Below are 25,482 nucleotides of genomic sequence, written 5' to 3'. Positions count from 1 at the left end.
TCACCCATACCGTTTGCCCTGATGTACCCCCATGACAGATGTTTGCTTTTGCACCTGTCGCTGATGAAATCTGGATGGTCCCTTTCGTCTGTGGGACTGAGAACTCGATGTCCGTTTTTCCCAAAAACAAGCTGAAATCTGACCGCAGCACAGATTTCCACTGTGTTTTTGGATAATCTGAGATGAGCTCGGGCCCAGAGAACGTGCCAGGTGTTGTGCCGAATTTCGACCCCCTGCCAAATTATTACCCCCTCGTTGAAGTCAGTACCTGATTGCCTAATCCTAACCCCACCCCTAATCCTAACCCCTCCCTGCCTTGCACTGAGATTTCGCTGGATTCTCTGAATCTTTTTACAATATTATGTATGGTAGAAGGTGAAAGATCTTTGCAATCTTGCATTAAGAAATGTGATTTTTAAACTGTTCGAGAACTCTCTCGTGATATTTGGCACAAAGTGATGAGCCATGATGACCCATCTTTACTTGCAATTCACCAACTTATTGTGGACTGTTTCAAAACAGTTTAACTTGGATAATCTATAAACTTTTAACTTTTTTCGCAAAACTCAATCTCGCCTATAGGGCAACCAAAGGGCTAGAGCCCTGTCACAGATTCTTGATTTTATCGCATTTTACAAAATGTCAAAATACAAAATTTGGAGTTGTATGGTTGTATTGTTTTAAAATTGTGTCATTTTGAAAGACAGCCTCAGTCTCCATTCACTTTCATTGCCAAAGGCTGTCAGTCTGACATTCTGCCAGACATCTCCTTTTGAGCTTAGCGAAATAAAAAAGTAATACAGGTTTGGAACAACACGAAGGGGAGTATACCTTTAAGCTGCTAGTAAAATGACATACAGTCAGTGGTTGTGTATAGTCGGTAAATAAGTGTGTATGAAGGGATGACGTCAGAGGTGGAGATGTCATGGCGTCGTCGGAGCTGAGACTGGAGCTTGCCATCTAGTTAAAGGTTGTCGTTGGTGCGTTCAGCGAAATGGAGAAGAATGCAAACCCTCATCGAGACGCAGGAGGAAGTGTCCTGTGCACCGCTATCCGCGCAGAACCCGCAGATATCAAAACAGTCGGCGGAATGAAAGATGTCTGCGAGAAGAGAGAGACTTTGAGTACTTGTGCAAGTGCTAGCGGTGCTAATGCTACACCCTGCACACAGACATCAGATGCTGCTGCTGAGACAGTAAGCAAGAGCGCACAACCGAGCGTTTTACCACAGAAACTGTCGCCCGATGCGGCGGATAAGCTGAGCAACGGAATGGGATACGAACCGTTGATGGCCGTTGCTGGGAATAAAGAGGGTGGCACCTCAAAGTTAGTAAACAACCTCACGGGAGAGCAATCCGACATCAATAACGTGCAAGCGGGCGGTTTGGATGGAGGGACACAAGAAACGACGAAGCTGGCCAAACCTACTTATTTGTGTCCAGACAAAGCAAAACCTGCAAACTCGAATTCAAACGATCACACCGTTTCTGAGGGTCCTCCGAGTGGGAGCGAGCCCAGCATCGCAGAAGAGTCCCGCAGCTTTGATTCACTAGAGTCCTTCTCCAATCTGAACTCCTGCCCGAGTTCAGACCTCAACAGTGAAGGACTGGAGGACAAGGGACTAGTTTTGGCTATTCAGAGTGAATACGGGGCCGAGGGAACGAAAATCCCCTGTCTTAAAGACAAGGTGACCGGTCAGTCGTTGTACCACATCAAGTGGATAAAGTGGAATGAGGAGAACACGCCTATCATCACACAGAATGAGAACGGGCCGTGCCCGCTGCTGGCTATTATGAATGTCCTGCTATTGTCATGGAAGGTAAATAAGATTGGTTTTGCTCGTTTGGCAGGTCACACTACCACCCAAGTTATAGATGTGCTATTGCTGTGTTTTACCCGGTGTTCTAATTATCCTTTAAAACATTTTATTGGATTGTGCTTGTCTACTTAGTAAGCACCAGTACACCAGTTGTCACTGGCATCAAATAAAGGCACATTCATAAATTATTTGTTTATTCAAAATATACTTGATTAAAATGAAGAACACTAAGGATAACCTATCATGTTTGTCTTCTAGACATGTTTTATTTTGCACAGTGCGGGTCGCCCTTTCATGGGAGCTGCCATGTTGACATCTCTTGACCCACTGTGTAATGCTGTTTACAAAGTTATTAATAAATAATATAAATTGATAATATAAACTTACTTTATTTAGTGATGGCATGGGACAGTATGCGTGTGATTTAGAAAGTCTAACAGAATGGGTACAAAATATAATATCTAAAGTTGCTTGTGTGATAAAACAAACTGCAATGCAGCTTGCACAGCAAACTGTTAGTAAAGGTAAGAGTGTCAATATAAAGTCCATAAAAAAACCACAAGTACTATATGGACCCTTTTCACATTTCCGGTTTTCTCTGAAGTGGAAGTCGTCATAATTGTGTAAACTTCTATAGTGGTGAATGGGAGATGACAGCAAATATTATTTTTATATTTCCATTTGCTCAAATAACAAAAGAAAAAAAAAAACATTACAGCGTTTCCACGACTTTACAAAAAATGGAAAGAATATAGAGAGATTGATCGCAGCAGTTTGTAGAGAAAATGATGTGATTGCTGTCACTCCCTCTGCCATTGTATTAAAAACCCTCTCAGCAGTGTTCATTTCTTTTTTCTGTAATGTACTGCCATATAGAATTAATATGTATATAATACAAAGTATAGGCTAGCGTTAAAAAATTTGTTAAATGAAAAAATTGCAAATATTCACGTTGATGCTGATAAATGTGGAAACGCATCATCACAGTGTGAACACCACTGGTTTTATATATTTTTTACATTTCATTAATTGTTAATGAATGGTGACTTATTAAACTATAGTCCATATTTGACTAAACAAATTGTAAAAATGTGGAGACATGATTTTTTTACAATAGCATTTGAAAAGTTATTTGAGATTGACTTGATTCTGTTTTCATCTTCAGGTTTGTCTCTCTATCTCCAGATTTTTAAATAACATCCCCTTTATTTGTAGACGCATACCAGTATCATGGTTACATCCTAAACAGTCATTTGACAGACACACCAGTAACTTCTGGCTTTCAGCCTTGGACTCATTTGTATTATGAAGATGACATTTAATTATTGGCTTTGACAGTGAGTTGGCAGGCACACGAGGCGCTATTTCAGTAATCCGTCTTTCATCTTGAAAAAAGAGGCACTATGTTTTTCAGCTGTGACTGCTTTAAAAGCCACTGGCTTCTTATGGAGATGATAGGCACTTTCAGGCTGTTTTTAAGATGATGCCTGTTTTATTTCCTTCAATCTTTTCAAAGTGCATTTGTGCTGATACAGCAGTCCATTTTAACACCATTAGTAACCCTTATGTATGTGTGTTACATAGCATCATTGTTGAAGGATAAGAGGCCTTGTATATGACCATGAGCAATTTGTCATTTAACGGCTTTTCAAATGATTTCTCTCTGGTTTTGGCACAGGTCAAGCTGCCACCTATGATGGAGATAATAACGGCAGAGCAGCTGATGGAATATCTGGGTAAGCCTTTCATATGCATTATAAATGTGGACTCTTTATGTGGTCTTGTTTACAGTCTCTCTCTATCCAATGGAGGGTTCAGTAGAAGAGAGATCTTTCAGGTTTTATTTCATTTGAAGAGCTAATAAAAAAAAGATGTAGAGAGTGATGCAAAGTATGGTGGGCTCGCTGACAACACTATAATAGGGAAAGCTATGCTAAAGTCTTTCTGTCTACTTCTTTCTGCAGCTTCATGTCACTAATTGCTAGTCCGCTCCCAAAAATGTAAATTTATCCACCATAGGACACCAAATTATAGTAGGAATCATGCAAAAGCTAGGGATGTCATCCTAATTATAGGATTGTGTAATGTAATTTCAACATATGGTTATTTCCGGCATGTACCTCTTCGAGAAAATCTGAGCTTTTCTATTCATAACGTTAGTCTGTAAATCAAATTAGACTCTGTTGTGCGTTCGATAAACAGCCTGATAAACACCAGAGAACCAGAAAATGTGATATGTCTTCAGGTGCTGATGGACAGCACCAGATCAGGGAAATACCCGAGGGCTCGTCCTCTTGTAACGTCACAGAATCCAGATCCCTATTTCCACTGTGGCATGTTGACCTTGAACACAGAAGTGTTGCATTACTGCAGTGAGACAGTTGCTTGGACCTCAGTTTCTCACATTGCATTAGCTTTTTTATTACTAGTTTTAATAGTTTAAAAGCATCTTGTCCACTAGTCCTAAATATCGGAGATGGAATGTAAAAGCAGATTGTTCAAGAAAAAAAGGTTTATTTAGCCTCACACATTGCAGAAATGCCAAGTATGAGATGAATCTAGATATGAGCACTGTAGGTGGTGTTCAGAGGTCGATGTATGTTCAGTGGTTTCTCTTAACACTCCTTAAAGACCTTTACAAACACATCTAGTCATTTAGCAGATGCTTTTATCCAAAGCGGAACATCACAAGCGATTTATAAAATGCACAATCTTTACTGGATTCAGAAGACAAGGAGTGCAAAAAAGCGCCGCACGGGGTGTAAAAATCCGTATCCCGGTGCCCTCTGGATCTAGGGAAAATGTGACTCAACAAATCAAGCCAAGCACTCGAGAGTTTAAGTAAATGTATATAAAAAGCCTTTATTTCATTATGGCTTAGGCAATTAAAAACAGTTTTCAAATAACCGCACACCGACACGTTGCGGCTAATGAGCCTTAATCAGGGTGATCTTTACTGGATTCAGATTGTGCTTTCTTTGTTTGAAATCTTTCTGGAAAGTCTTGACTTTATGAACTTTGCAGGCTTGTGCCTTGCTCACCCTCATAAAGTGCTGTGGTTGTGACCACAGAGGATGTGGTCTCAAAATGTCATTCCTTACATAGGTGTGGTCACTATGGTGTATATTTTCAGTTTTAAAACTTGACAAACTTTTGTATGCAAGACATTTATCCACTAAGAATAAGAGTATTTATTAAGCATGTGTGTTTGTATGGCAGACGCTGTGGTAAAAGATACACACAATGTTCAAGTTAAGTTTAGAAAGCCTAATAATGTTATTTAATTTTAAATGTATTTTTGTATTATATGTAATGTGTATATAATAATCGTTTCGTCTAATAATTCCCCATTCTTGACTGAACTTGCAATAAAATGGGAGAGCATGCATCATCATCATAATAAGATACAAGTGACAAGGGTACAACAGCTTCAGGTGAGAAACACTACCCCCTGAAGCTGGTCAGGGTCAGTTTTGCAGCTTGGAAAACTTTACTTCATTGAACATGCTTGAGGCCATACACACCCCATTCCCAGCTGTCCGTCTAGAGACCACTCTGAAGTATTCCTCATATTGCTGAGCTGTTGATAAGCACACGCATCCATGTGATTTAAAGCCTGCCTGACACAGAAACAGAAATCCCCTAGATAAAAAAACGTGTCAGATGGAGAGTGTGCCAGCTGGGTACTTTTTACATTTGCTGTTGAATGTTTGAACCTTCTGAATGTTCCTTTTGAGGTACTCCCATCATAGCTTAGAGCTGCATTTATTCAGAAGCATACTCACTTACACTCTATGAGACATCCATGGTTAGCTACACAGGCATCTGTAAATTGCTTTTCTCTTCCCTAGGTGCAGTAAGCTGTTTAACTCCATTAGACAGCATCTATCTCGCTCTCCTCTGCTGTACTTTACGGCACTGTTAGTGTTTTATTTCCAGGCAAAGTCAGTGGCCCGTGAACAAACCCTGTCAACTGCACTGTCTTATCTGATTTGATCAAAGCATGCACTTCAGTTACTGTTCAATTTCCGAGCATCTACTATAGTATGTTTCCCAAGTAACCCAATAAGGTTTTTTTTACACTAAAGGCTTGATCAGTGTTCAATGCATCAAATTGATACAGAAGTGTAATACATTTTATTAGCATCAAAACAATTTGGCCAAACCCTGATGACTGTTTTTTTTTCATTATATGTTTTTGGTTGCCTGAATAAATTGTTCATCAACAACAAACAAAAAAAAAAAACAATTGCAGCATGAACATGTAAGACTTGGTGAAGCTTTGATTTGTCTCATTATTGTCCTTGTTGTCAAAAATGAAAATTCTGTCATTTACTCAGCTTGATGTTATTCCAAACCTGTAACACTTTATTTATTTGTGGAACACACAAGAATCATTTTGAAAGAATTCACCTGGTCGCTCTGTGAAACTACTGTGAAAAGAGACGAATGCAAAATCACCATAAAAGTTGGCATATTCTTGTGCATACTTTTCTTTTGATGTTAAATTGTGTCACAATCAGACCCCCAAAAAAAGTTGTTATTTGGCAGAAATTGGCTGTAACTTATTCATGAAAGTTTTGAGAGTTATCGAGTATATAAAGATTTAAATATCAGTCTGTTACTCACACAATCTTCAAAAGACCTAGAATATGCCGCACGCCATCATATGGACCACTTTTATGATATATAATGGTACATTTTTATGTTAAAAAGTCTCATCTCCATGCTGGCTATTATCATGAAAAAGTGCAGCAAGTACAATTCTCTTTTTGTGTTCCACAGAAGACAAAGTAATGCAGGTTTGGAGCCATATGAGACCACAATGACAAAATCTTCATTTTGGCTGAACTATCCCTTTACAGCTTGATGTTATAAAGTGAATGAGTGCAGCAAAGCAGTGTGAGCAGCAGCAGAAGCTTTTTAATGGGTTCTGATTAAAGGAGAGGCCTGGTATGGGAGAGACACAGAAATTGACTGAGGAAGAGATCAGCTGGAGATGAACTGAAAGAGAAATGAAGAGGCGGGAGTCGGAACGAAGTGTTTTTGCTAAGCAGAAATAAACGAAAGTAGCCCAAATGAACCTGCCTGTGCTGGGCCGCATTCTTGGCACTGATCAGAGGAAGCTGGAGTCTGAGGGAGTGGGCCGAAAATAAAACAGCCGAGCTTCACGCTTCTTCTCTCACACGTTCGTGCTTTGTCAGAGCAGAAACATCTAGGCTTCCTCTGGCATTTTGAACTTGTTTGTTTTGAACTATGGCTGGTGCAACCATATAATTCGGTGTCGCTGAATTATTAGTACAATGATAAGTCACTGGAAAGCTTTGAAAGGTGACAAGTATGAGGTTGGTAATCAATAGCAATAGACTGCTCTGGAATGGAATTTGCAGTGATTTGGCCTTGATTTAATGCAGTGCTCCTGTACCTAGAGCTGTATGTGTGTTCAGAATGTTAATGAGACGGATGACAGGTGCTCCTGTATTAGAGCAAAACCCAGGGTCAGTTCTTCTCATGTCTGCCAGGATGCCAGCAGCCATGGCTGCCCTCTCTCTCTGCTCCAGCCCGCTTCACTGATCTGCAGGAGAGTTAGTTAGGACAATGATAAAACTTGCGTAGAGGTCAAACTAAATGTTGACTTGAATTCTGAAACTACTTGTTTTGAGGTCAGTTCCTTGTACCACTAGACCATTTGGGGAAAAGTTTAAATGCATTTTTTAAATTAATAATAACTTATAATAATTATAATAATAATAATTATTATTATTAATAATTATTAATAAGAAATGGAAATAAGAAATATTACTACTGTGATCATTTCTTAATTCTCAAACGTCAAATCATCAAACTTTTAATTGACAGGACAAAAAGATGGTTGGCGCAAATGCATGTTAAAATGACTCAGACTCAGAGTAGATGCTGCTCTGAGACGCTGGATAATGAGCTGCTCATGTAGAAGAACATAGTGCCAAGCTTCACTCTGAAATAGGCAGCGCATTTTTATTTTTACACTACATCATGCATCACTTTCTGCCAGGACTTTTACATGCTTTTCCCAAACCACTGAAGTGACGTCGACGTCCGGGTTAGCGGTAGCATTAGCCATCAGGCAAGTGTTATTTAAATAAACTCCTGATGTACTTACAAACTTTCCAATGCCTTGTTTTATGAGTACAGAACTTATTTGTACTACTGTAGAAGTTTGGTACCATTCTGGGCATTATTAGTGGCTTAATTTACGAGATACAACCTTGGATCCGTTAGCGCCTGCACTTAGCCATTCGGCTGATATCTCTAAATAAGCTCTAACTTTAATAATGTTCGACCAAGGGAAAAATAGCTTCTGGGGGGGTGTTTGGCTCGAGGTGCAAAGGACCCTAGGTTGATTTTACTCCAAACCATCCCTCTAAATCACCACTTTTGCAATTTGATAACCGCACTAAGCCTTATCGCGATTTTGGTTTTATTAATCGTGCAGCCCTACTTACATTTACATTACATTTAATCATTTAGCATACACTTTTATCCAAAGCAACTTACAAATGAGGAGAACAATAGAAGCAATTATATTAACAATAGGACAACAATATGCAAGTGCTGTGACCCTTCCCAGTTTAGTCTAACGCAGTATACATATATTTTTTTAAATGGATATAGAAAAGTAAGTGTACATTGACAGTACATTACTACATTACTGTACATTATTTCCTTGACAATCTCACTCCCTGTTTACACCTGTATTAACATACATTTGCATACATTATTTTTTTAGAACGGACAGTAACAGTTGTTTAAAGTGTATCTAGCAAGCAATGTTTTAAAACTGTTTTGTCACAATGATGTGTTACATGAATAGGCAGACATTCACAAATAAGAATACATTAGTACAGCCGCATTTACCATTGTTCTGTGAATTTTCAGTCAGAATCCAGTCATTTCAATAGGAACTTAAGGACGAAAGGTTTCACGCTGGGGTTCAAATTTGTCTCACAAATTCACTTTGTTGACCAATAGAAAGCTGTTTGGTTTGAAAGAGACTTCTGTATACTACATTATTGACATTGGACAGTGGAACTTTTGTCGTCAAATTTTGCTGAAATTTCACTAAGGAAACTGCACTACAACTACGTTTACACTACAAATGTGATATTTGCATCTTTGACCACCTCCGAGTATGTTTACATGCCAGTGGCGTAACTTTGTTTTAAAAAGTGGGTGGGACGGGTTTTTAAAAAAAAAAACGGGGGGGGGGGGGGATTTATGAATGCTAAATCATAAATCGATGTATGTACAATAACATTACGATGCCCAGCAATCGATTGAAATAGTGCATGGGTTTAATTTGTCGTTTAATGAGGTCTGATATATGTTGGTTTGGGTAAATCCGTTATAGAAATGTGTATATTGAAATGGTCCAGTGGTAGAACTTTTGCCAAGCATGTCAGAGGTTGTGGGTTCTAATCCGCACTCGTAGGCTATATTTTTATATCGTTGACTCGTAGTTTTTTTTTTTTGTTTGTTTTTTTTCATTAAAACCGATTATGTTTATCATCAGTGGTTGTATATCAGGCAAGCATTTTGTTTTGTAATTTCACCGGAACGAATAGAGAGTCTCCACAACGGATTGAAGCACGCGTCCGAGTGAAGACTGTGCGCGAGCCACAAGAGAACACAGTATCCGCGCCTGTGTCTGTATCTGTATCTGATCGCAGCGGCAACGAGCACTTTGATCACTTGATTTCAAAAACAACACATTTCAGTGCTAGATCGCCTCCTACAAACGAACTAAATGAATGCTCTGCTAGTTAACTGGAGATGTTTTATTTATTTGTATTTGTACATTCGTGCCGCGAGATGTTTCAAAAGTGGTGGGGACAATATCGACCTTAGCAAAAAGTGGTGGGGACATGTCCCACCCGTCCCACCCGCAAATTACGCCTATGTTACATGCACTTTAAGTTGATGAAATCAATAGTCTTTTTAGAGTGTCATGTAACAGCTCTAGTCTGATTGAAAGCATAGTAGTTTTTTGTGAAGTGGGACTAACAGACCTACATAATGCTATTGTTGCTCGCTCGGCATTGCCCCACATGTATACACATTAAACAGATTTCAGTTTGCATCTAGTCTATTTGTTTATACTGTACATACATTTTAATATGTAATTTTATTGCTCAACAACACAAACACTCTTACAAATGCACATGTAAACAAACTTTGTGACATGCTAGTTTGACCTTGTAGGCCCATCCACTAAAACAGGTAGGCTCCAATAACTGTCTTGCCACAGTATTGACACTAAAGCTGTAAATACAGAATGGCTGGGGTTGTATATATCTACTGCTTTTGGTTTATTACCATATGTAGACAGTTTGTTAATTGCAACAGGGTGAAGAGGAGAGTGATGTCTCCTGTGAGCATGTGTTTTCCATAAGTGCACTGTCTCTCAAATGTTTTTTCACTAACCCTCCCTTTCTTTTTCTTTCTTGCTTTCACTCCATCACAACAGGAGACTATATCCTTGAAGCCAAGCCAAAAGAGATCTCAGAGGCTCAGCGGTTGAACTACGAACAGGTAACAGAAACAGCAGTTTTGCTTGTGACTCACAAAATCGAAGTCTATCGAAGATAGCCAGTCTGTTTACATACATAGCTTACATAGTGTGTTTGTGTGGTGGTGCAGTGCTAACACTCAGAACGAGGAGTGAAAGGTGAAGCCTAAAGCTCTGACAGGGGAGAAAACATTAGCCAAGACACATGTAGACACTTAGACAGAAAGATATCTTTCTCACATTCTTGCATCTCTTCTCAAAATATCCTTTTGTTCTTGTAGAGAGCATGGCTTGGTTCTCTGTCATGAAACAGCCAGTTATTCTCTGTGGCATTACAGTACTTATAGGAAACAAGCTGTGTTAATCATCTAGATCAACACCCATCCATCCCAGCAGGAAATATGCATGGAATCACCATTGAATTAAAGGAATTGTGAAAAAATGATCTGTCTGGATCCAACTGTTTATATAATGTCAGGAGTAAATATCATCATTGTGTTGCATTTAGAGAGTATGAACCTTTTATAGAGCTGTTTGCTGTACAGCGTTTGGCATGTAAGGAGATCGGGTCAAGAGCGATGGCTCATTTCTCTTCACACATGGCTTGTATGGGATGCATGTTCTGGGCTTTCTCTTTATTAGATTTTTTTAAATATTTATTATACCACAAAGCCTGTCAAAAATGAACGAGTCATATTTCAGCCCCAAATCAAAAGAGGAAAAATCATATTTAGCAAATATTATCATACCAATTATCATACCACAATGTGAGTCTAATTTTAATTACCGTAATGCAATAAATAAAAAATAAAAAAATAAAAAAAATTGTATAGAATATGATTTTCGTTACTGTAAGGCCTGCCCAATCGGTCCAACGATAGTGTCTGATAAGCGGGTGAAGGTTTACTGTGTGTTACTGTATTTTGATTCCAATTAAGCTTTTATCTGACTCCATTTTATCACGACCTTGAATTCAGGTTAGAATGCCAATTAGTTATTATAATTAGTACTACAATAATAATAATCTATTGTAGAATCTGTCTATATTCTAGAATCTACTCAGGTCAGTTATGGTAAGATTGCCAGTTAAGGCTAGTTAGAGGCTGTAGCCACACCAATTTATGGGCAAAAAAAACATACACTACCAATCAAAAGTAGTTTTTTTTATTTTATTTTATTTTTTTATAGATTAATACTTTTATACAGCATGGATGCATTAAATTAATCAAACGTGTCAGTAGAGGAATTTTATTGTTGCAACTAATTTCCATTTCGAATAAATATTTCATCAAAGAATCCTGAAAAAATGTGCCATGCTCTCCAGAAAAATATTAAGCTGTACAACTGTTTTCAACATTGATAATAATAAGAAATGGTTTTTGAGCACCAAATCAGCATATTAGGATGATTTCTGAAGGATCACGTGACACTGAAGACTGGAATAATGATGCTGAAAAAAAATCAGCTTTGCCATATAAGGGTTACCTTTTAAAACATTAAAACAGTTATTTTAAAGTTTATTATTATTTCACAACATTACTTATTTACTATTTCTCATTACATAAATTCAGCCTTAATGAGCACTAGAGACTTCTTTCAAAAACAAAGAAATCTTACTGACCCCAAACTTTTGAAAGGTACCAGTAATTTATATTATATATATTTTAAAATGTTTCCCAGTTGTTTTGGGGATAAATTATAACCCCAACATCAGGTTCTTGAAAGTCTTTTTGATATTCCCCCAGTTTATTAAATAGTTTATAATATTGCTAATGTGAGTCTCTTTTAATTGCCATTATAATATATTCATTTTAAAATATCTCACTTCCAAGCAGTTCAAAGTCGAGTCTATTTTGTATGTGAGTTTGAGGATGTGAGGATTAAGACAACAATGTTTGTGATGTTCCCGAGTGTGTGTTCTTGTTTATTGGAGTAGGTGGAGGCTGACTGGATTCATGCTCCTTTACTGCTCTTCTACTGCTGTCTAAAGGAGATTTTGCTTTGTGCTTGTGTTTTGATCTAGTTTTGTTTTTTATAATGTACTTATCGTTTAGAGTTTAACTGCGTTTCATTCATGCTTGAATAATGCTGTTTCTCTACACTGTAGGTCAGCTGACTGTCTTTGGCCAGGCTCTGTGTGTGTGTGTGTGTGTTGACAGTTAGTGAAGCGCTTTTTTGGCAGTAAGAGAGAGTGAGGGACACACACACAAAAGGTCCGGAAGAACTTTAATGGGCCTGTCTTCTCTCTTTGTGTGTTTAGCCTGTGCAAACTGTGCATGTGTTAACATCACTCAGGTTTGACTGTGTTTATCAGCCGTTATTCAGTCTAATAGATGTTTTGATTGTATTAAAGCTTTTATAGCCATCTCAGTGAATATTGCTGGACTGGAGCGAGAGTAAAAGAGCTGGGAAAAGTGGGTCAGGGCAGTGGAGTGGATCAGAAACGCTGGCAGGGGCACAGGGACAGAGCCGGGCCACACACAGGCTGGGCGTGGGTGGGGGTTGGAAGCAGTACTGGGCTCAACCGGACTGAATGGGAGCTGTGGGTGGATAGGTCTTGGCTAATCTGTTTACGCTCATCTGACCCCGGTGCCAGTTCTACATGCTCTCAACCACCCACTGGCCATCGGGTCAGTCTGTGCCACACGGATTCATCCTGGCTCGTGTTCCAGGAGAACTGGGACTCATGACTCTGCAGTTCTCTAAAGGTGTCTAGTGTTGGTTTGGAAACATCATACTTTGGTATTGAGCTGCGAGATGATGACCTGTGCTATTCTGATCGGAGTCAAGGTGAGATGAAGGCTGTGCTCACTCGGTGTCAGAATATGGTTGTCAGGTTTTGTCTCGTTTCGAGTGCTAAATACAGTTCGGGTACGACAAAGATGGACTGCTGTCTAAATCGGAAATGACCACTTGAAATTTTAAGTCAAACCAAATTTGATGAAAGGATGAAAGCAGCGTGATTTGCCTCAAATGCAGTTTAGAATTTAATCGTTGAAGACGTAAAACAAAAAGTCTTCATTTTAATTATCATTATCTGTCACTATCGTTCTAGGCATTAATCAAGATTATTACTAGAAGAGGATTGACTTCAGTATTTGATTTGATCCTGTCTGTACAAGACAATGAGAGTCACACCTTTTAGTAAATACATTTGTGGATCCCAAACACTGAATTTGTGATGTATTGTCGTTTTTTTACGTTTTGAACGTATTCAAAGTGAAAATGAATGAAAGTGAAATGGGATCTAGTGAGAGTCATAAATGGCTTAATCTGAAAAACTTCTATCATGAATAAAGTCACAGATACAGGCTTTTTGTTAGCAAGACTGTTCACAATTTAGGATGGTCTTAACTGCCTTATTGCTTTTATAAAACAGTTACACAGATTTCTATTAGAATGCTTTTAGCACAGCTGGAACGTTGTCAATGTTCTTGTTAGCTAAAACTATTAAAAATTGTTTTCGATTGAAGTTGAAATAAAATATAAATATTTGAGGAAAACTTAAAAAAAAAAACTTAAATGAAAATTAGAAATGTTGCCATTAGCAATGTTGAGCTACTAAAATGACTAAACCTAAAACTGAAATAAAAATAAAGATAAAAGTAATAAAAATGACAAAAGGCACAATAACAAAATTAGATAAAAGATAACTGATCATATAAAAATAAAAGCACATTTAAAATGTGTATAATTACTCAAATAGATTATTAATGATACTTAGATATTATTATATACCCACCCGGTGGAGGTGGGAGCCAGAGGCTTTGTGGGCAGATTAACATATCACGCCTGCTCAAGGACCTGGGACTGCGGGGAGCCACACTGAGTAGATCCACCAAAGAGCTCTGTGAGGAAGCTGAGAAACAAGCCACTGGCTCTGGCTGAAACGACGAGACAAGGCTTGGGGAGTAACATCCAATTAGGTTTTGCTGCAGGGGGTGTCAGGGAGATGTCCCTGTTCACTGCCCCGCCACCAGAAGATGTTCTGGGTTAAAGGGCGTTTCGAAACGTCAATGAGCGGTGGCCCCCAGCTGAAGACCCTGCAGCAAAACCGTGCGGTATGCGGTCAGGTTTAGGCCTGCCTCAGGGAAGAGGACGCCCCTGCCATGCACAGTCCACCAAAGGCACCGCTGGAGGTGCGACAGGCCTAAGGCCCAGCAGAAAGACCATCTCGCTGTAATGAATAAAGACAACACTGAATGCTGTTGACCAGTCAGCTTCCAGAACTGGAACGTTTTAAATCAAATCCAGAATTCCAGTGAATGGGACTGAATTAAGTGAAAGTGCAAGGAAATCCCTTGTAAAACCAGGAAATGGCCAGGGCAGAAATCTCCCAGAGACAGAAGGGCAAAGATAATCTCACTGGTTTCTAGGGATTCATGGGGTTTGATGTATCATGTGGTTGATACATGGTTGTGTTACAAGCTCTAATCCCAACAACTGTCCACACAAACTCATTTTTTGTGCTGTGACCGATCAGCATAACAGATGGTCATACTGTGAGTCCTTAAAAGTGAGCGGAGAGCTGGATAGATTATTATTATTATCATAGGATCTGGAACGTAATATAAATTGCCGAACACACGCACACATGTTCAACTTCACACTTTAACTGTTGAACTGCGCTGTAGTTTGTAGTCTTTCAGTGGCTTGTGTTTGAGAGTCAGTGGAGGGTCATTATGATAAAAACAGAAAGACCGGAAGTAAAGGAGGTGAACTCTGGGTGTTTTGAGCTCTTTAGTCGCTAGTCTAGAGTTATGAGATTTTTCCTGCTCAGGGTAGTGAGACAATTCATTGGGAGACATTTAACAGAAATGCATGCATTTGTTGTGTTTAAAAAAAAGAAGAAAAAAAAGTTACTATTCCCTCATTGTTTTTGTATTTGCCTTTATAATTCCTTTGCTCTCTCTCTCTCTCTTTCTCTAATCTCTAGAATATGAGTGATGCTATGGCGGTGCTGCATAAACTGCAGACAGGTCTGGATGTAAACGTTAAGTTCACAGATGTGCGGGTATTCGAGTACACACCCGAGTGCATCGTCTTCGACCTGCTGGATATCCCACTCTACCACGGATGGCTGGTCGACCCACAGGTCTGCATGTGGGCTTTAATTTCAGAATCTTATTCTACAGTAGTTATATGCTCAGTTTCACAAATACATTATATGCGGTGCATAAGCAGCTTCAGTAAAAAAGAATAAAAAAGACTGTCAATCAATAAATAATTACATTAAAAGAATTAATTACAAAATGGCAAAAATGATTTAATAATACATATTTATAAATATATTAATTAAATGCTAATTTATCCAATTAATTGCAAATAATTGCACATATTAGTACTTGCTAAGAAAACCCCTCAAATTAAAGGAATAGTTCACCCAAAAATGAAAATTCTGTCATCATTTACTCTCCCTCAAGTTGTTCCAAACCTGTATGACTTTCTTTCTTCTGCTGAACACAAAAGAAGATATTTTGAAGAAAGTCGGTAACCAAACGACTGATGGACCCCATTGACTTCCATAGTAGGAAAAAAAAATACTATGGATGTCAATGGGGACCAGCAACTGTTTGATTACCAACCTTCTTTAAAATATCTTATTTTGTGTTCAGCAGAAGAAAGAAAGTCATACAGGTTTGGAACAACTTGAGGGAGAGTAATGACATAATTTTAATTTTTGGGTGAACTATCCCTTTAAGATACACATTATTTACATTTTCTTTCTGACAAACAGATACATTTATTAAGTAGACTTCACTAAAAGTGGCTTTAAAATCAATATATTGTTGCTGGTTTTAGTTCCATATCATTGGAGATAAGCTCATCACTGGGCTACAACAACAATCTATTCAGTTGAGTTTGTCAGTCAATGTTTTTTTTCACGCATTGCGCCCGGAGCATCATGGTTTCACAATGGCGTATCAAGTTAAAAACATTTCAGCTGTTAAAAACGTGCTGCGGTTTGTAGGTACGTTATGTACAGATTAAATTGATTGATTAAATGAACACATTAAATTGATAGCCCTTATAAAAAGAAACATTCATGCTAATATTTTGACCGGCATATTGTCTTTCTTTTTTATGGCTCTCTGTAGATGGCTGATATAGTGAAGGCAGTGGGGAACTGCAGCTATAACCAGTTGGTGGAGAAGATAATCAGCTGTAAGCAGTCAGACAACAGCGAGCTGGCCGGGGAAGGTGGGTATTCACTGCTTTTATCTGTCTTCTCCTCCTTTTCCTTTCACACATTCATCCAGGCCTCTTTTTACAGAAGGCAATTGCTCATCCGTAGCATTTCCCCTTATGACTGGTGTCATGCATTTGGATGTATTAATGTCTCGGATACATTTCTCTATGTCCTGAATAGTGTTTGCGTCATTCAAATAAACAACTATCAGAGTGTCATTTAAGCACCCTTCTTCCTTTTAGTTTTTAGCTGTCTGAAACCCTCTCTCCTTTTCTTAGTGTGTTTGTGTCTAAATATATCACCCTCGCCATCTTTTCTCTCTCGCTCTGTAAGCGTGTATCAGAATGCACCTTGTCTGTTCTCTGTTGCTGCACTATGTGCCCTTTTCTCTTCAGTTGATTTTCTGCCTCTGCCACTTACACTCTATCCCTGTACAAGCATACGTGAGTCTGTATGTGTCAGGCTGTGTTATTTTTGTGCATTATATAGTTTCAGCGAGTGTGTTTAAAGGAGTAGTTCACTCAATCATGATTTTTTTCTTCATTTATTCATCCTGTTGTTGCAAACCTGTATGACTTACTTGCTTTTGTCTGGAGAAATTTGAAGCTACAATGAATTGAGGTTGAGACTTCAAAATATAGTAGCATAAAAGTATCCTAAAATTAGTCCATATGACTCATACACATTATTCCAAGTGTTCCGAAGGCTTTGTGTGAGAAACAGACCAAAATAGAAGTCGTTATTCACTGACAGTCGTCATGGATCGTGATCGACCGGATCACTGAGTCAGTGAAATCAGTCTGGTTCGTGAACTAATCATTCAAAACTATTTTGCGAACTGAATCGACTGATTATGTGAAACGATCAGGCTTGTTTACGAATCAGATATTGTAATGTGCCAAGGAGAGCTAGGGCGGAGATCAAGATTTCACATTCATAAAATGATTTTGTATTGTATTGTGTGTGTCAGAGAGGTCTCACACTGCCTCTTTCTTTTCCAGGATTTGTGGCAGAGCAGTTTCTGAACAGCACAGCGACTCAGCTAACATACCACGGCCTGTGCGAACTCACCTCTACCGTACAGGAGGGAGAACTGTGTGTCTTCTTCAGGAACAATCACTTCAGCACTATGACCAAATTTAAGGTGTTTACATTTAAGTGTTACTTCTGCAGCGTTTTGAGACGATGGATGCTGAAAGATGGCTCTGTGCTGCTGTGAATAAGCACTCCTATAAGTAAATGAAATTGTCTATAGAGGGTATGTTGGTGCCCCCCAGTGGCGAACAACAGAAATGTAAACTGCTACTGTGAAGACTATAAATATGGGATACCAAATTACCACGATTTGGCATCTTTGAAAGGTCAAGGTCTGCCTATAATCACATGCAAGTAAACTGATATGTAGTCAAATTATTTAGTTTTTTTTTTTTTTTACATTTTATACTTGTTTTTTTTTGTTTGTTTGTTTTTTGTCACATATGACACACCACAAATTATACTATCTGCATATGTTAAAAACACCACAAGACATCAGAAACATCTTAAAATAATAATAAATAAAAAAAACTGCAAAGTCTGCAAATGCACTGCTACAAATCAAACTGTAATACTTGTTGACAGTGAAATGCACTCATAATTCGCAATTTCTACTATAATTAGCAGTAAAATTGTAACTACTGGCATATATTTTTCAGCAACATCAACAGGATTTTTATATAGAATATACCTATGATCAAAAGTCAGGCTCGGGAGATTAATTCAAAATTCAAACCATCCAGAATTCATTGAAAATACAAAAATGTATATTTCTATTTAGTTTTTGTTTATATTTGTTCACTTTTATAGTTTGTTTGAATTGATATTGTATTAGTTATATATCTTAGTTATGTTTAACTAAGATATATAACTTAGTTATATATAAATTTAGGGCTGTCAAACGATTAATCGTGATTAATCGCATCCAAAATAAAAGTTTGTGTTTACATAATTTATGTCTGTGTACGGAGTATAATTATTTTCTATATATAAATACACACAAATGCATATATATATTTAAGAAAATGTGTTATTTATATATAAAATATTTATATATAATATAAATTATATATAATCTAAATATATATACACAGTATATACATGCAAATATTTCTTAAATATATACATGCATGTGTGTGTATTTATATATAGAAAATAATTATACACCGTACACACACATGTATTATGTAAAAACAAACTTTTATTTTGGATGCGATTAATCGTTTGACAGCCCTAATAAACTTGTATATCAGTCACTAAGTCAGGGCTAAACTGAATGTGAGAGTCACAGAGAATTTGAATTGTTTTGGATGTTGACTCTGTATAACCAGCAGCTGTCTTATCAGAGAGACTGTAGAGCCTCTGTCTTTTATCTGGAGGAAGTGGAGTTGTTCTGTAACAGCAGGATACACTTCACCCACAGATAAAACTCTTCCATGATCCTCATGTACACACTTCAGAACTTGACACCACTGCTGCTCGGTCTGTGTGTGCTGAAAGATTGATGGACGAGAGTGTTTTAGACCGCTGAAGTGTTTTTATAAATGCTCTCTCTGTGTTCCTCAGGCCCAGCTGTACTTGCTAGTGACAGATCAGGGGTTTCTCACTGAGGAGAAGGTGGTTTGGGAAAGTCTGCATAATGTTGACGGAGATGGGAACTTCTGCGACTCAGAGTTTCATCTGAGGCCGCCCTCTGACCCGGAAACGGTGTACCGTGGTCAGCAGGACCAGATCGATCAGGTCAGGAGTGCTAAGTTTTGTTCAGTCATAAACACTGAGTACTGTAATTGTTTCTTAGGTTGACGTCTGTGAAAGAACATTTGCATGATGACACTATGAGAAAGCTCATACAGTGAGATGTCACACTATTCACTGGGGTTGATGAAGTTGTGAGTGTAATTTGAGTCATATAGTATTAAGAAATGATTAGTTTTATTAATAAATAAATAGTTTTTTCAGCAAGGACACATTAAATTGATCAAGAGTAACAGTAATGCCGTGTGTCCACCAAAAGTTTTTTCTCTCTTCAGTTGAGACGCTTTGCTTGCTATGATACGGAATGTCTGCGGAAGTGTTACTAGGATCTCATTTCAGATATAAAACTGCTGTATAAAAATGTCAATACAATGTAAAGTATTTGCTCTTGTTTTACATTATTTTGTTCCGTTATTATGCTGCTTGTTGTCATCTGTTGACGTTGTACAAGCAGGATGTGGCAGTTGGTTGGTGTGGTATTTGTCCCACCCCTCCTCCACTGTGATTGGACGGCTGGGTAAAAAATGACAGTGATGAGCGCTGCGTTTTACCCAAAGTTGAACATTCTTCAACTCTCGGCAAGTGCTCAACTTTGGTGGACACGCGGCCTAAAGACCTTTACATTCATTGTTAGAAAAGATTCCACAGGTTACAAATAAATGCTGTTCTTTTGAACTTATCATATTCATAAAAGAATCTTGAAAAAAAAATTTTTTTTTTTTTACAAAATATATAAAGCAATACAACCATGTTCAACATTGACAATAATAAAAAAATGTTTCTGGAGCAGCAAAGTAGAGCAATTGCTGCTGAACATTAAAGGGATAGTTCACTTTGAAATTAAATTTTGGTATGTTTTAGCTTACCTCAAGGGCATAAGATGTAGGTGTCTTTTTTTCCGCAATAGTTCCAATTTTGATATTTTTAGGTCAAACCGTTCTTGTCTGTCAGTCATTTCATGCAGGTCTGTGGTCACTGTCTCAAAGAGCATGCACAGAGTCCAAATCTAGTGTATATATCTATGCACCAGTCTGTGTACATGTCACACAGCAGGATGCGCGAGCGCCCTCAGATCACTTGGACGTGGCTGTGTATAAGAGGTATAAACGATATAAATACTGTTCGTTTTCTCACACAAACCACTCGTTTTGTGTCTTAGGCCATCAATGTTTACTTACGATGGGGAATTGTTTAATTTGGACGATGGGGAATTGTTTTAATTAAAAAAATAAAAAATAAAAAAAAAAGCTATAAATTACAGTGAATTATCACAAACACTGCTGCCTTGATGCCATTAAGCAGATATTAGATAGAGCGAGTTGGGAATTCAGGTGGTTACTTGTCCCAAAATGTTTCAACGCATGATAAAATGTTCTGGGTCTTTTCCAGGTACTTGTCGTATGAAAAGCATGAAGCCCAGCCCTGCGGCATTAATTACTTTTAATAATTACTTTTTAAAGATCCAATCCTCAAAGCTTTGAAATAGTTCCTATGCTTATGGACATCAAGAACCCATTTAAACATTTCAGTTCCTGATATTTTATTTGTGGTATTAAAGTAATCACTCAGCAAATATCCTGTGTGTGTACCAAATGGAGTGACTAAGAGATTTCATGATTGTGCAAAGCCACAGTGACCCTCAGATAAAGGCAAGCTCTGGAGACTAATGTCACAGTGAGCCGTGAATGTTGAGACGCAGCCAGGCTCTGTGAGAGAGGAGTGCACTGCTGTCCTCTTGCACCAATTCTGCTCCATTGCCCGCTGGAAACTCTCCTCAATTATTGATGTTAAAAGCTCCCAAATCCTTCCTCCAGCTCTGTGTAACCCTCTCCCTGTGCCTTTGGGAGCCTTTAATGCCTGATGACCGAACCAAAGTGCCTCACATAACACACATTCCTTCTTTCCCTTTCTTTCTTCTGCTGTTGTATTGGCTGTTTAATAATGAAGTGTCTATTAGGGCTTGGAGATCACCGTGCTCTAAACACTCTCAGTCAGCAAACTAATTGGTGTTTAGTTTAGTAAACTAAATGGTCATAGGTCATGGGCTAACTCCTCTTTTTTTTTTTTCATGAAATATAACGTAAGCTCATTACTAATGTAAGGATTCAGGCTAAGCTGTATTATAATGCTCTACAGAGAGTAATAGTTCACCCACAGTTTTTTTCTTTTACTCGCGCTCATTATGTTCCAAAGGCGTATGAGTTTTATTTTTTGGAACCCAAAAGGAGTAATTTAGCAGAGTGTTCAGGCTGCACTAAAAGAGGAGGGAGGGCAACTAGTAGTATATACATGAAAAGTACATAAAATAAATAAATACACTATGTTAAAAAATTTGGGGTCAGTAGGATTTTGTTTTTAAAGAAATTAATTCTTCAATTCAGCAAGGATTAATTAAATTGATCAAAAGTGACTGTGAAGACAGTTCTAATGGTACAAATATCTATATTTCAAATAAATGAAGTTTCAATTCATCAAAGGACCCTGCAAAAAAATATCCTTTTGTCCTCAAAAATATTAAGCAGCGCAACCATTTTCAACATTGATAATGATAAGAAATGTTTCTTGAGCACCAAATCATCATATTAGAATGATTTCTGAAGGATCATGTGACATATGTAGTGATGCTGAAAATGCGGCTTTGCATCACAGGAATAAATACACTTTTAAAATATATAAAAATAGAAAACATTGTTAAATATTATTACAATTTAAAATAACTATTTCTGTCTTTTACTGTATATTTTTAATAAATGCAGCATTATTTAAGATATTTCTTAAAAAAAACATAAAAAAAATCTTACCAACACCAAACTTTTGAATGTTACCATTAATAATATAATATAATATATATATATATATATATATACATCTATGTATTATTGCCTTCTACCATAAATTATGGTACACTCATTATATGACGGTGTCATCATCCACTTGTTCAGCCTGGACAATCTGCCAAATAACTCATTTTGGGTCATGGAAAAATAATCATATGGGTTTTGCCCTCTGTATGCGTAGGACTACCTGATGGCGCTGTCTCTGCAGCAGGAGCAGCAGGCCTCAGACCTGGGATGGGAACAGATCCCAGAAGGCATCAGTGATCTAGAGCTGGCCAAGAAGCTGCAGGAGGAGGAGGACTGCAGAGCGTCACAGTACTATCAGGAGCAGGAGCAGGCGCAGGCAGAAGCGGCAGCAGCTGCACAGGCACAGGTGAGTTACCCTAATAAACTTGCATTCAAAATACTTACAGGTCGCAGATTTGGGTTGCTGGGCGCCAGCATGTTCCGAACAACAACTCAGTCAATAATGCCAGTGGTTCCTTAACCTATAACCAAAAATACTAACACACACACCGACACACAGCTTTTCCAAGGTTGGATTTGGCCAGGCTCTAACTATAAACAGGAGAGTACTCTCAAAACATCAAGATAATATGTTCTTTCTCTCAAGGAGAGCTACACTTTAGTCTCATGTTTTATGTTTTTTGTATGTTTTAACACGTTGAAGACCTTTCTCAAACACAAAACAATTTCATTTCTGGAAGCCGGGCTAAATAAGCAAGCACTGTTACTGCATTCAGATATCAAATACAGACATTAAAGAATACTTGAAAATAACATTTCAGTAATCACACTGGTAACTTCTATTACAAAGTAAAATCTCTAGAGAAGTCATTCAACTCATTTGATATTTAGAAGGAAAAATATTGATTAATACCTTGATTATAATCACTAATTACATATACATTTAAGTAGCAGTGGATTCCAATCCACCTCCTTCAATACACAGTCAAACCAAAATGTATTGAGACACCTTCAACATGTCTCACATTATCACAGTTTATTGGTTATAGTTTAGAAAATGGTAATAAAATATGACAAGAACTCAGAGTTATCAAATCAGTTGATATTTCACTGGTTTTGGCCATCCCAAACCAAATAGGTTGAATAGCTGTCAGCTATTAAATTTAAGTACAAAATTAGATAATACCAATTTGGGTCAACCAATTACCAAGCAATGCTTAATTTTGTTCAGTCTGTGGTGTGAAAAGGTCGCCTTAGCAATTAAAGAAAAAACACTTAGGCAAAACATGGTCAGGTCAAAGTGTCTGAATAATTTTTGGGCCCAAATTTTTATAAATTTACTGGTAGTCCACTGTATGAAGAATGTCACAGTTTATTTTGCTGTCCTCACTTGCTGCCGCTAGGGTGCGTCTAGATTTCTAGGCTAAACCTCACTTACATAAATGAACTATAGTGTCCTGCACCCACCAGTAAAAAAATTATATGTGATGTCTGAATAATTTTTGGTTTGACTACATACATATATATATATATATATATATATATATATATATATATATATATATATATATATATATATATATATATATATATATATATATATATATCATATTTTGCAATGAACGTAATGTAGTGTATTATTCTAGTCTAGTCTAACATGCAAATATTTGTTTGTAAACAAACTTTCAATGAAGAATTCTCCATTGTTTTTAAAAGTGGATGGGCACTAATGCATTTTAAACGAGCTTGCAAACGTCAGTAGAGAGAAGACTGTAATTTCACTAGAAGATTGAATTATGACATTTTCATAAAAAATGATCAAAAGTTCAAAAGGTCAGACATGAAATGTACGCATGGATGAGTCGTTCACAATAAGATGGGGTGAATGTTCATTTAATGTCCGTTTGAAAGAGTTCAAATAAGAGGTTAATTCGTTGTTCTCCTGTCTGCAGGGACAACAGCCAGCAGCGGGTGCTGAGCAGGCGGACCGAGCGCCAGCTGCTGGAGCCTCAGCAGGGGGAGCCACGGCCTCTCCCAGCCCAGGAAAACAGCCCTCTACGGGGGAACGCAAACCCAAGAAGGAAGCCAAGGACAAAGACAAATGCATCTTGTTGTAACAGCAGTGGACTACGTGGAGCGCGAAACGGGCAGCAGTTTAATTCCAGTAGCTCTGCAACGCATCTCCCAGCGTGAGGTGGAGAGAGAACAAGCAACAGAGATGAAGCGTGACGGACTTGCCATTCTCAAGCCACTTGTGCCTGACTTTAACCCTCTGTGTTCTGAAGATGCAGACAAGCAGAGAGGGGTGTCACTACAAGGACTATCACTACATCTTTCGTAGAGCTGGCCAAATGTTCTCAGCAGGAAAATCACACTGCAGTGCACTATATTTGTGTGGGGTCACCAGGGAGGGTGGATTTTCTTTTTTCTTTTTTTAGTAAAACAAGGTAATGTACACAGCACTAGGCAAAAAAAAAAAAAATCCCACCCCAAAAACAAGAAGAAAAAAAAACATGCCACTACTTTTTTCATTATACAAAATCATTTTTGGGGGGATTTCCGTTATAGTTGTTGTTTATAAGCTATTTTATACCAATTTACCCATATATATATATATATATATATATATATATATATATATATATACATATGTAGATTTGTTGTATTGGTCAGTTTCTGTTGTTTGACTGAAGGATATCTGAGATCTTTTAATGAAAGGCCGTTCACATGAGCAGGTAGCAAGCCAACAAGTCGCTTGGCAAAAGGTGATGTCTCAGGACATGATGTAGGCCACCACAGATCTTTGCCTGGCAGTTTGATGCCAAATTGAACAATGTTGATATTGTAGGAGTCACCTCCATTTTAGAGAGCGTAATCCTGATGATCCTGATGATGCATTTAAAAAGTTTTTCCGTTTTAAGCTGTTGGAAATTTCATTTGGCTATATAGATGTCTGATTTTGCCAATAGGACATTTACTGTTATTTTCAGTGAACAGCTGACACTACTATTAATGTACATAGTTTTTAAAATATCAAAGTCATTAGGTTATATAAAAACACATGGCCATTTTTTTTGCTTCGCTCCACCCCTGTTACATTTCAGCCAAAAGTCTGGTTCATATTTGCCTTATAAACTAAGTAATTGAGTAGGATCATTGTCCATGAAACCTGGCATTGTTGAATGAACAACGTTATTGCCCAAATACCGAATGGTTAAGGAAATCTTGTTTTATCTCAATGGTTTGGGATTTCCTCCAGCTAGCGGTCGGACAATATCGGTTTTACAGTGGGCTGATGTTGATACTGAAATGTGGAGAGCAGGTTGGCTGA

At 37.8% G+C, this 25,482-nt stretch overlaps 1 protein-coding gene across 1 annotated transcript; it reads left to right on the top strand.

Moving 5' to 3' along the window:
- Positions 1 to 878: 878 nt before the first annotated feature.
- mindy2 (MINDY lysine 48 deubiquitinase 2) lies at positions 879 to 24,688 on the top strand. Its single transcript, XM_081358675.1, has 9 exons — positions 879 to 1,819; positions 3,498 to 3,555; positions 10,326 to 10,390; positions 15,304 to 15,462; positions 16,466 to 16,568; positions 17,559 to 17,701; positions 19,159 to 19,332; positions 22,366 to 22,557; positions 24,104 to 24,688. Exons 1-9 carry the CDS (start codon positions 995 to 997, stop codon positions 24,266 to 24,268), a joined length of 1,884 nt encoding a protein of 627 aa, XP_081214801.1. The 5' UTR covers positions 879 to 994; the 3' UTR covers positions 24,269 to 24,688.
- The last annotated feature ends 794 nt before the right edge of the window (positions 24,689 to 25,482 follow it).

This window comes from Scardinius erythrophthalmus, assembly GCF_964197995.2.
Source record: "Scardinius erythrophthalmus genome assembly, chromosome: 2".
Classification (NCBI taxonomy): Eukaryota; Metazoa; Chordata; class Actinopteri; order Cypriniformes; family Leuciscidae; genus Scardinius; species Scardinius erythrophthalmus.
This window is presented reverse-complemented; position numbering and strand designations above follow the sequence as displayed.